This window comes from Lissotriton vulgaris, chromosome 10 (genome assembly GCF_964263255.1).
Source record: "Lissotriton vulgaris chromosome 10, aLisVul1.2, whole genome shotgun sequence".
NCBI lineage: Eukaryota > Metazoa > Chordata > Amphibia > Caudata > Salamandridae > Lissotriton > Lissotriton vulgaris.
Window position 1 is genome coordinate 120,153,787 of NC_141698.1, and position 12,843 is coordinate 120,166,629.

At 46.7% G+C, this 12,843-nt stretch overlaps 1 protein-coding gene across 2 annotated transcripts in view; it reads left to right on the plus strand.

The window, feature by feature from the left end:
• Window positions 1–12,843, plus strand: part of LOC147684809 (actin, cytoplasmic 3) — a 72,371-nt gene that overhangs the window by 6,105 nt on the left and 53,423 nt on the right. Inside the window, exon 2 of one of the 2 annotated variants that reach the window (XM_086940674.1) lies at window positions 10,078–10,206. In XM_086940674.1, coding sequence (XP_086796800.1) covers window positions 10,084–10,206 — 123 coding nt within the window. In that variant the 5' untranslated portion in view covers window positions 10,078–10,083. Of the gene's footprint in view, window positions 1–10,074; window positions 10,207–12,843 lie in introns of both variants that reach the window. The other variant, XM_086940673.1, reaches the window with a different exon arrangement.

Consider the following 12,843-nt stretch of genomic DNA (forward strand, 5'->3'; position numbering starts at 1 on the left):
CGACACCCTCGCACCTGCCGAACACCTGCACTTCCAGATCCACATCAACCCCAAGACCACCCTCATCTACAGACCCCTGGGACCATGCACACAATTCAGCAAAGACATCGCCAAGTTCATCAGCCCACACGCCCTCCTCTCCGCTGACTACATCCTCCTCGGGGACCTCAACTTCCACCTGGAGAACAACGACCGCAACACCACCACCCTGCTGGACAACCTTGCCAACCTCGGTCTCAAGCAGCTGGTGACCACCCCCACCCAATACGCCGGACACACACTCGACCCCGTGTTCTCATCCAGCAAGGAATCACCTTCAGCCACGCCACCGGACTCCACTGGACGGACCACAGCTGCGTCCACTTCAGCTTCAGAAGGACCACGATCCACCACCACCAGCAACAGGTTGCATGCAGAAGCTGGAACAAGATCACAGCCGACCAGCTTGCGACCTCCCTGAGCGTGAACCCTCCCATAGCACAACGAACCCAAGGCAGGCGGCCACCAACCTCGCAAAGTGGATCAGCGACTGCGCAGACTACCTCGCACCTCCTGAAGACCCCGCCTAGGAGACCCGGCAGCAAGAAAGCCCCATGGTTCACTGACTAACTCAAGAGCTCTAAGAAGAACTGCCGAGACCTCGAGAGCCTGGCGCAGAGACCCAACACCGAACAACATGGCTGCCTCAAGCTCGCCACCCGAAAACACCACCAACTGATCCACGCCACCAAGAAGTCTGCATTCAAGGAACGACTGGACAACAACGCACACAACAGCAAGGAACTCTTCAACATTGTCAAAGAGCTCTCCAATGCCGGAAACAACATCACCCCTTCACAAGACCTCTGCAACTCCCTGGCCTCCTACTTCCACAACAAGATCGCGGACATACACAACAGCTTCAGCACCCAACCGACGCACGCCACGACTGAACCACCACCGCCCCCCACCACCACCCTCCGCGCCTGGACCCCGATCAACACCGAAGACACCATCCGCACGATGAACTCGATCCACTCCGGATCGCCGACCGACCCCTGCCCTCACCACGTCTTCAACAAGGCCGACGCTGTCATCGCACCCCACCTGTGGGACCTCATCAACACCTCCTTCGACACCGCTACCTTCCCGGATAGCTGGAAGCACGCCGAACTCAGCGCCCTAAAGAACTACCGCCCCATCTCGCTGCTCCCGTTTCCTGCAAAAGTCATCGCAAAGACCGTCAACAAGCAGCTGGCCGCCTTCCTCGAGACTAACGGATCCCTCGACCTCTGTCTGGTTTCCGGGCCAACCACAGCAGAGACCGCCCTGATCGCAGCCACCAATGACATCCGAGCCCTGCTCGACAATGGAGAAGCAGCGGCCCTCATCCTCCTAGACCTCTCCGCGGCCTTCGACACTGTCTGCCACCACACCCTAGTGCGGCGCCTCAGCAACGTCGGAATCCAGGAGAAGGCACTGGAATGGATCATCACGTTCCTCGCCGGAAGGACACAGAGTCCGCCTCCCCCGTTCAGATCAGAAGCCACCGAAGTCATCTGCGGCGTTCCACAAGGCTCCTCGCTCAGCCCAACCCTCTTCAACGTCTACATGAGCCCCCTCACAGCCATTGCACGCCAACACAACCTCAACATTATCTCCTACGCTGACGACACCCAGCTGATCCTCTCCCTCACCAACGACCCCGCAACCGCCGGAGCCAACCTACACGAAGGGATGACAGAAGTAGCCAAGTGGATGATGAACAGCCGCCTGAAACTGAACTCAGTCAAGACGGAAGTCCTCATCCTAGGATCCTCACCCTCCGCCTGGGACGACTCCTGGTGGCCCCCCGCCCTAGGCAGCGCACCCAAACCAACAGACCACGCACGCAACCTGGGCTTCATCCTGGACTCCTCCCTCTCGATGACCAGACAAGTCAACGCCGTCTCCTCATTGTGCTTCAACATCCTGCGCATGCTACGTAAGATCTTCCGGTGGATCCCCACCGAGACCAGAAAGACGATCACCCAGGCCCTCGTCACCAGCCGACTGGACTACGGCAACTCCCTCTACGCCGGAACCACCACTAAACTCCAGAAGAGACTCCAGCGGATCCAGAACGCCTCAGCACGACTCATCCTGGACATCCCCCGTCGCAGCCACATCTCCAGACACCTAAGAGATCTGCACTGGCTCCCGGTCAACAAGAGAATCACCTTCCGTCTCCTCACCCACGCACACAAAGCCCTGCACAACCAAGGACCTACATACCTCAACAGCCGCCTCAACTTCTACGCTCTCACACGCCAGCTCCGATCGACCAGCCACACCCTCGCCGCCGTCCCCCTGGTCCAAAGAGCCACCACAGGAGGGTCCTGCTCCTACCTGGCCGCCAAGACTTGGAACTCCCTCCCGACCCACCTCCGCCTGACCCAGGACCACCTTGCCTTCAGGAAACTGCTCAAGACCTGGCTGTTCGAGCAGTAGCGGACCCCCCCTCCCCTAGCGCCTTGAGACCCTCCGGGTGAGTAGTGCGCTATATAAATGCCTCGATTGATTGATCTTCCACAGTGTTTCTTCGAGGTCCACTGGGAAGGGTCCCTAATCGTTAAAAATCCAACGTAACTTGCTAATAGACTTGTATGGAGCATGCACTTGTGTTCACACACTGCACACACACTCCGTGGGGTTCCTTGGGGTCCCAGCAATTCTACATCCTCTCGACATCATCCTGACTCAAGTCTTAGTTCTTATACCACTTATTTAGTATACGGTTTGCCACCACCTGGCCCACTGTTAGTGTTATTTACTGTGATTTCTTTGCTACAGTATTTTGTGTATCTGTGTGGGAGATACTGCAACAAGTTAGAGAATATATTCTAATAAATACATATTTTTATGAATACCTTGTGTGGTTCCCTTTCATTTAATCTATTCTATAAGATTGCATTCTGGTAAAAAAAAAGTTGCTTTGCACTCCAAGACTAAGCCTGAAGGCTGCTCTCCACAGTCACCATTTACATTATTCTGTGGTTGTCTTAGACCTCTCAAATCACCATTAGGGTTGTCTGGACTGCTGCAAGGTGCCCACTTTAATTAGTGGACTTCCTATACCAGGTCAGCTTCTCGCACTCCGGAATTGTCTATGCTTGGAAAAATAAACCAGGACCTGGACCTGCTATGTGCCTTATTGGCGTATGTCTTAAGGTATCTGATATCAAATCTTTCCAGGGTGAGTTGGAAGAGCTTTCAAAAACTGGGTAACTTCAAAACCGTTAGGAGGGAGTCCAGTTGAGTACTTGGCCCTGAATAGCAACTTTGCTGAATGTGCCCTTTTGGGGGTGGGGGTGGGGAAATCTAATATGGACCCATTGAGAAGCGCTTGTGATCTCCAATTGGTGGACAGTGATAGAAGACCTAAGATATACTGATGTCTGTGAGGCTTACAGCTGCAAGCAGTTTCCCTACATTTTTGGTTTTCTTTCTGTATACTCATGCTGAAGGGGCATCGACTTAGTGCTTGCCTCTAAACACGGAAGCACAACTCTTGAGTCAACTGGCCTCTTGGGATGAACATCCTGTTGGCAGCACACCTAGATATGTGGTGTGGTACTAGACATCTTATATGCCTGGGAGACATTGTCAAAGGATGCAATCTCTTCCTCATGAATGTCTTTTGCACCAGAACCCAGGCAGGTAGACTGAGGACAAACCAAGGACTACAGACAGCAACACATTGCTACTGTGCCCTCACTGGCCCCTCCAGGTGGTGTCTGCTTCACTTTCCTGGGATATACTAGAATTTTAGTTAGAAGAAGCATTTGGGGTGGGAGGGGCATGACCGACTCCAAAGCCAGTGAGGTTAGCGGTGGCTGAGTGCTGGGGAAATCAGTTTACCGTCCTACAGGTCTTACAGAGACAAAAGTGTAGGAAGATCTTAAGATGTGGATGGTCCCTCCTTTTTAGGTCTAGCGCCTAGCGTTGCAGTGCGCAGCACGAGACCTCGTATAGGGGGTTTTGAAAGCGAACTACACGCTTGTACGTGTGCTTAAGCTATCGGCGGCTGCGATTGGCTTTTGCTTGCTCCTTTTATTAAAAAAATAAAATAACATTTTGAAAGCCAGCACGCAAATGGGCAAAGGTGGGCGCATGTCCTGCCTTTGCTCCTCCCAGTCCCGTTGGTGTCTGTTAAGCACATCAGCGCGGCACAGACAACAGGCTCCCTCATCCCCGCTCATCAGTGGTGCACGCACACCACTGATTTCGATTCCGTGCTCATTTTTTTCTCAGTGAGACGCCTGACACTCTCCGCAGGACTCCTGACCTCATCCGCGCGGCTAAAGTCCCCCTGGTTCTTAGTTATGCTGCTTCCATTCCTGTTGAATATTAGCTGCTGCTGCTTTGTGACTTGGCACGCATCATGTGGCCCGGGTCTTCCTGATTTGATGCGTACTAGTCTCTGATAGAGTGCCTACTTAAGCAGTGCTCGTCAGTCGTCATTACGCCTATTATCTTCTCACCGCGCCCCCACCACCGCCCACCACACACATACTAGGTTTCTTTTAAGGTCAGCATTTGCCGTTGTGCAACAAAAGGATGTGCGCAAGTGATGCATTTAACTCCCACAGCTTGCTTTGCGCCTGGTACACCCCACGCCCTGGGTAAGCATGTCTTTCTAGTCTGTGGACTCTGCTCATAAGTCATACCCCGTTTCAGTGATTGTGCCCTCCCCTGACTTCTCTCTCGTTGTCACCCAGCCTGCTCCTCTTTACATCGATCTGTTGTAAATTAATCTAGGACCCTAGTGTATATTTTCCCAATTCATCCCCTTATATAGGTATACATTTTCCAATCCATATATAGGCATAGAAGTCATTACCATATTTAGACAGCCTATGCAGCCCAAATACGGCATGGCTACTTCCACTAAGTTCCAAGAATCAACAGCGATTTTCTTAGAAAAACCCGCCTTCAGCAGCCAGGGACCTCCCCTTTCCTGAATACTAATTTATCTAGAAAATCGTGGAGTTTTCGGAGAACTGAGTCTTTGACGTTATAAGTCCAATCACACGTCAAACTCTGCACCTTCAAAGTATAAATATGCCTAGATTTGCCCAGTCAAACACACAGTGGTTTGGAGCAGATCGACTATCTACTTGCCCAACGCCCTGCAGCCGCAAGGGCTGAAGGAAACAGACTCTCCAGCAGACTCACTGAGAGACTGTCTTTTCTCCTGCAGAGAGATCCAGCTCCAGTGTTTCCAAGCTACCCTTGCGGGTTGCTGGGAAATCGAGTCCTAAGAGAGATACAAGACCTCCTTCATTTTAAACCAAGGTACGTAGCTGATTAGACCCTTAGAGAATTCTTGGATTGATTCTTGGCAGAAAAATACTAAACTTAAGCTACTCCTCACTTACTCCTTCCCTCGTACTAGACTTAGGTTAGGTACACCGGGGTAGGCATATTTTAGAAGCACCAGTTGAGTACTTTTAGTCCTTATATTATCACTGTATTTATTTTATAAGTTTTAGGCAATTTATGGCAGACCATATCCTGCTTTTACAGTACTACTTTATAATACTTTTCGTATTATATGCCCTGTACTTTATAACCAGTATTACGATTGTAGCAGTACATTTCTTATGCTTGAGAAGCAAGACTGTTCAATAAATACTTTTTATTGAAAACGCCTGTCTCTCTATTTTCTCAGCACCTCTGGTGAAACGAAGCATGCACGATTGACTGAGTAAAATAGCTATCTATTGTTTCCGCGAGTCTAGAGATTGACTTCTTCTTCTTGGGAAACAAAGTTGTCATGTTTATGCGGTTGTCAGAAACTAATCCATTCTTGTGAATTCAAGACTTTCTAGTGACCTCTGAGCTAGCTGGCACTCACAATTAAGTTTAATATATATGATAGAGACCTAGTCTACCTCGGTCCTACGTCTAAACTATAGTATGTTATTCCAATGCGCAGAGCCTATTTAGAATATAGGAACTACACTACAGATCCACACGTGACCTCTTGCAGGCTCTTGCTGACAGCCAACTTTAATAGCAAAACTGACTCACACCCCGTCACTTTGACATTCTTCTTACCCATAACTTATTTTCCTCAGCACTCCACACTGCCACATGACCCCAGGCAGCAGGGCCCGCGTCCCAGTGTACACTGAGTGAGATCTGTTTTGACTTTATGCGTAGCGTGTGTTGTCCATTCTTACCTTCATCTCGACCGCCAAATTTCCTCTGTTGCAACTCTACTCTGTATGTTTATGTATTTTTTTCACCTGGTCATTTGTACCCTACGTTACTTATACTTTTTTTTTAAAGTGCTGCATGAGTTATTCAGATCATATATCTCTTTTGCATCTCAATTAAAAACTAGCATTGGCATAGCCAATAGGTCTCGCCTGTGGGAGCTTGTAAGTAAAACAAGCATTTTACAATGCAATAGGTCTCGCATTACTGAATGTTTGAGCTATTGATGTTGCATTATTAGCACTGCCAAGAGCTCAAACTTTAACAATGCGAGACCTAGTGCATTGCAAATGCTTGTTCTGAATGCTGTTTAGTGTAAGGAATTGGTCCCCTGGGTACGATTCTGGGTTAGTCCACCAGTTGAATACTGAAGGCACAGAGCCGTTCAATGCCCACTGTATCTGAGTTTATGCCAAGCTCAGACTGTATTGCACAGTTGCTTTTAGGCGGGTATCCCAGCCAGAGAACAGATTGTGTTGCAGTGGTAGGGCTGGGCCGTATCTGCCTCAACTGCAGCTGAAATGGGGTGGGATGACACCAAAGGAGTGCTTGCACACCTAGATAAATGCAGCTTGAGATCCAGAGCCATCCTGCTCCCCTGCTGAAACAGTAGTGTGAGCATCTCCCAGCACAGTCTGGGTGGTTTTGCAGTCCATGCCAATTTCAGCTTGCAGGATGTAATCTATAGAAAAGTACCTAGTCAAGGAGATGAGAATATCGAAAAACTGGAATAAGAAAGCAGGGCAGTATAATTCTCGCCACCGCATCCTGGCCCAGTGGGGACAATGCCAGTTTGATTAATTTTGCAGCTGATCTTTTAACATAGTAATAGCTGCATCAGGTTAATTACATCCAGCAGGTGTCCAGATACCTGCTCACCCTATCCCAAGGTATCTTAATGTGCATCACTTGGTGGGTGGGTGGGGGGGGGGGGGGGGGGTTGGGGGGGGGGTTAGTTAAGTGTGTGCTGCTGTGGAGAGGAAAGATAGTTGATTTTTGCCCAGTTGATGGTGATGTCAGAAAATCAACCGTACCTTAAGTCTCATATGGCAGATGAGGGATTCACTGGTTCATGTATGTGTGATGTCGTCTGCATGGTGATACTATGTCCACTGAACCAAGAAGTTTAGTTCTTGTTCAAGCCTCGCTGCCTGCGGATGGGCAAAGAGAATGGTGTATAGTGGGCAGCGCTATTAGAGTCCCAGAGTGTTCGGTATAGGGGTAGCTATTTGCCCCTTCATTCTGATAAACTGTTAGATGACTATACATGAGCTTCACCCACTCTGTTCATTTTGGCATCCAGAAGAGGTAATGCCAATTAGTGAATTAAGTTTGGGTGGTGTTCAAAGTTGAACTGTTGAAAAACACATTTCTCCAGTTCTGTTGTCCACATGCCTAAAGTCTGGTGATGTGGCTTACATCACAGCGCCTCTCTAGAGGGGCAGAATGTAAATTGAAGGGAATCAGAAATTCAGTTGATTCTTTTATTCACTCTAATTGCTGAGCATGCTTAATGATTACATTGAAGTGGGGGGCTTACGGGTTATTATATTTGTTCTGCATGTGAGTTGTATGGAGGAAGTTCTTTCTGAGGTTTTCCCTTTTAGTAATTATTCGTTTTAGTCTGCTGTTAAACTGCAGAAGAGTTTCTTGATGGACAACACCAACTCTTCCCTGCCACTGCTTGCTCCAGTTTGTAGGCTGACTGATCTAAATCTACATCCAGCCTGCATGCTTGATACCCGACAATCTGGTTCTTACAATTTTGCCTGCTGTGCACAGGGGCTGTTATGATGATTTTTTTTTTGTTTTCCTCTTTCTAAAAAAAGTAGGCTTGATAAAGACCAAAATCGCAGTAAAGCGCGCCCACCATCGGTTGGGGCTTAATATACAAAGTTTAAACAGTGTGGCAGCCCTTATATTTTAAAAAGGTTTGGCCTTGCAAAGAAATTAAACCATATTGATGATTCCCCACCCCCGCAACCTTTTTCACACTTAGTTTATATGAGTAGTAAAAGCAAGGGGATGAGGGATTTTCAGGTGGCTTTGCTATCAACAGGTAGGAATCGAGATCAAACGTCTGCCTTTGTATTTTTTAAGTTTGGTTTACTATTGAACAGTTTTCAACAAGGTTTCCACCTGGGACATCACTGCTGAAAGTTATCTGTTGCGAAGCATTACTTTTGCCTATCGAAATTTGTAAACTCCACAAGATGATATAACTTTAGTGACTCTGGGAAAGCAAGAACGTTTGTTTCGTAAAGGAATGCCAGAGTTTGATGCCGAAACTAACGTTTTTTTTCTCACATCTTAGTGCATCAGAAAATCTCCTGATCATGCATTTGGATATTGTCCTGCTCACTTTCAGAATGTACAAGTATTTCTGATTTTGGCCTATTCGTTCTGAGTTGGCATTGGGACATACACGTGGAAGGGATATGAGATGGCAGTGTTTCTTTGTGTCTGCTCCCTGAACTCAGTGGAGATGAGTGACGTGAGGTCCAACGGGAATGCCCATTGTGGCACATGGGTTATATTGCTAAAGCATATGGACACATTTCAGTGTTCCATTTTATTCATTTTAGGCCTCGGCAATGAGAAAGCAACTTCTGAAATACTGGATGCAGGCTTCAATTGTTCAATGAATATATGTGGTGTGGTGTCATTGGCATCAATTGAGACTCCCCAGTCAGCAACCACATCACCCAGTACCTCACTTAATAGTGAAGATTTCCAGTGTGTCCTACTACAGCACAGGACAGTCTAGACCCAGAGGACATTTGCATGAACTAGAGGATACAAACCAACTTTTCTTGAGGTACTGAGTAACCATAGAAAACTAAAATGACTCTAGATCTTCTCTCTTAACGCGTAGATTAATGGAAATAGACAAAACTGACCCATGGGCAACTATCCAATGCAATTGAGAACCAATAGATCAAGCCAGTCGATATTACTAACTTCAGCCCAGATAATTGGTCATCTGAAGAGTAGTAATTTCTGTGATTTGTTTGCAAAAATTTTAAAGCAATTTGACCCTAAAATGGGAAATATCAACCTTTCCAATTCTCTTGCCTGGGAAAGGCAGTCATGAAGACAGGCTGTCTATGAAAACTTTGAGTTGAAATGATTCCGGTCTTGAATTGAGTGGGAAACACTTCCCGTGCTAACTAAATATGGCTGTGAGCAATCTGGATAGTTCTAAAAAACTGAGTCAAGACTTTCCAATTTAAAGTTGTCTTTATAGTAAGTGCAAAAGCCAGTAGTACACCATGTAAAAACCTGTTCAAATTTTTTTTTTCTGTTTTCTAAGTTGACAATTTGTTAAAAAAAAAAAACTTGCATGGTATTAAATTGTATGCTAGCGGAGGTGCCAAAGTGAGCTTGCAATAAGTTTTTGTAAAAGATTTCAATTTGTTTGAAATGCATTGAACTCGAATGATCATGAATGCCCAAGCGTACCACTGAAAGGTGGCATTGGTAATTCTAGTACTTTTTAAGTGTCTAGTCTGTCCAACTTGTAGCTGAAAAGAAAAACTTTGAGCATGGTCTGTCTGGTCAAGTAAACTAGGATCCTGTAAGGCTTGCGAGACAACCACTTGTGAGCCAACATATTACCCTTATTTTTTGGAAGGTAAGGAGAGGCATCTCGCAGAATTATTGTAAATGGACAATATTTAATAGGGAGGTGGGAGGTATGATTAAAATGCCACAGTAGAATATCTATATTATGAGCTGTAAGCCAGTTGTTGTGTTGCACACAGATTGTATTTCCTGATATATGAACCTGATTGAAATTCGTAACTGCCCATATTGTGATTCCTGTTTCAGTAGACCATCATGGAAGAAGAGATTGCAGCCCTGGTTGTTGACAATGGATCTGGTATGTGCAAGGCTGGCTTCGCAGGGGATGATGCACCTCGTGCTGTCTTTCCATCAATTGTGGGCCGCCCAAGACATCAGGCAAGTGCTTCTGGGACATAATTACCTTATGCTTTGCTGACTCTGTGGAACCAGACTGCTTGCTGGAAAGGACCCTTTTAGCTTTGTACTCAGAGTCGAATCCCCCCCAGTGGTGTTCTAATCATATTTCCTAGGTTTTGTCAAGCTAAACTCCTCCTAAAAACACGTACTTTTCAAAATATTCGTAGTAATTGAGTGGCTACCCAGCTACTAATGGGCCATATATATTTAAATATCAGCATCCCCCAATAGTATACAGTGACACCATCCAGTCCAGTTGCCAAAGCTCTAGGTATCCCATGACTTAACACTTCCCCATGGATTGTTGGTAGCTTTTCTTACTACTATCCACAAAGCCAAGAAACTTAAGACCTTTGTCCACTACATTCCTTTACTACACCATAGGCTATTTTATTGAAAGGGCTCGGGGGTGCAATGGGCATGTGCACCCACGTTGTGCGCCCCTGGAGCACTTTGGTATTACAGAAAGGGCCTACAGAAAGAATCTATTTGCCTCTGTGGCGTATTCTCGATGCAGGCACACAGCCAAAGAAGCTTTCAGGAAACTCACTGATGGCAGACTTTTTTTTTTTTTTGTGGGTGGGCGCTAGGGAGAAGTCCTGTTGATGTTGTCCCCCCCCCCCCCCCCCCCCCCGCCCCCTCCACTCCCCATCCTCTTGCAGGCAGGTGCAGTCACTCACTTATCTGCCTGCAAAGGGATCGTTTTCCTCTTTAAAAGTGCAGACTGGTTGCTAACTGCACAGTTAAACCTGAAGCAGCTGCTTCAAAGCCACTCTGTTTTTCACTTAAATGAGCTGGCTGCGGGTAGAGTGAGTTAGTGGCTGCCCTGGAGGCAGCGCATTCAATGTAATGGGGTGCACGTTCCTAATTTTGACCCAGCGCACCTGTTTTAAGGAGAGCCGTGGCACAAACCTGGAAAGTGTGCCTGAGGTGTAATAGGGCCCCAAGACTTGATTGTTCTTTGAATTAAGAAAGGTGAATCGGACATTCTGGTGTCATTTGAAATTTTGCATTGGTAAAGCACTGACCACCTTATAAGTTTGCCTTGGTGGGCATGACTGTTACCAGTTAGATGGGCATGACTGGGAAACCTCAAGTATATCCCTTGTATACTTCTCCCTTTAACTCCTATACTGTTTACCTTGCCATTGAGCAGTTATTTTCCTGCTCCTCCTAATTGCAACAAAACACTATTGGCCACCTGGCTTCACTTCACGTTCCATAGGGCCATCGAAGTGGGCCAGTGTGGGCATAGTCAGAGGCATTATGCCTTAGTTCCCCAGCCTAGCCTGTTTATTAATGAGGCAGCTAATACCACTAGATGGTGCAGGTTGCTCCATTGTCTGTGTGTGCTCTTCCTTGGAAAGAAATTATTTTTGAACTTGGAAACACTTGCTCGTCCGGTGTTGTGCTGTTCTGAAGTTGGCGACCTGGTTTGCAATCAACCTGACCTGCAATCAACCCTCTCCTTGATGCCTAGTCCAGCTTCTACTGAAAGCTGAATCAACAATGCACATGTGGGTGACCAGTTTGGTTGCAACAATGCAGGAAGAATTATCCGTTTCCAAACTATGGTCAACTTGAGTCGCATGACACTTAATAGCAAGGTGTCTATGAGGAAACACTCTTTAAAACCTACGATATCTTGCCTGCTCCCCACACTACCATGTCCACCACTGGATTGCTCGCTTCCTCCTTGCCAGTGGCCTCTCCTTACCACATGGTGATGTGATCGGGTTGACCAAGTTTGTTGTTTGTGCCAAAATATCTGCATTGAAATGCCCTGGTACATCAACGAGCCAGAGTGGGGGAAGCTTCCTGTTTCATTACCCTCTGGATGTATGCAAATTGTTAAACTTTGGGTCACAATCAGTGTTTCCACCCCTCCTCACCCCCAACAAGCTCTAATGAAAGACCTCGCATGAAATAAAAGGCTAGGTTTTTGCAACCTTAACGGGTCTCAGCGTGCGGAATCGTGGTAGACTACTTGCTTTACCGTGCAGACCATGCTTCCAAACCTAGACCTACCTCAATTCATCAAAATGCTAGGCATAGCTGAAGTGTACCAGCTTACTTTTACTCCAGATGCACAGGATTGATTATTTGTCCCACTTTTTGCTTTGTAGCACCCTCTTCTGATTTGCTCCTCTGGGGCTAGGTATAGGCAAAAAATTGAAGTACATGCAATTTTGTTTTTTTGTTTTTTTTGTTTTTAATTTTTTTATTATTGCCGCCCTTTTATACGACTAGGTCAAAAAAAACCATTAGCAGATGGTTGTTAACCTTCAACATAAGCTTTGAATGATTGTAAGGATGTTTGATTGTCATATGGCTTGAGTGGAAAGTGATCTGGCTTTGTGTGCAAGTCCAGTGTCTAGCACAATGAAATTGTGCTGCAGGAAAGGGCCAAATTATATGGCCGGGTCGACTAATGCGACATGAAAAGCCAAATTACGCAGCGTAATGCGTCACATTTTGTGATGGTATTACTTTATTGTTCTGACATTTTTACACCTGTTAAAACTATCTGGGCAAAGGTTACACTTCATAAGTACCAGTTACACCAAAGTATAGTACAACAGAAAGGTGATCAGTCAACCTTTACAAAGGGCATTC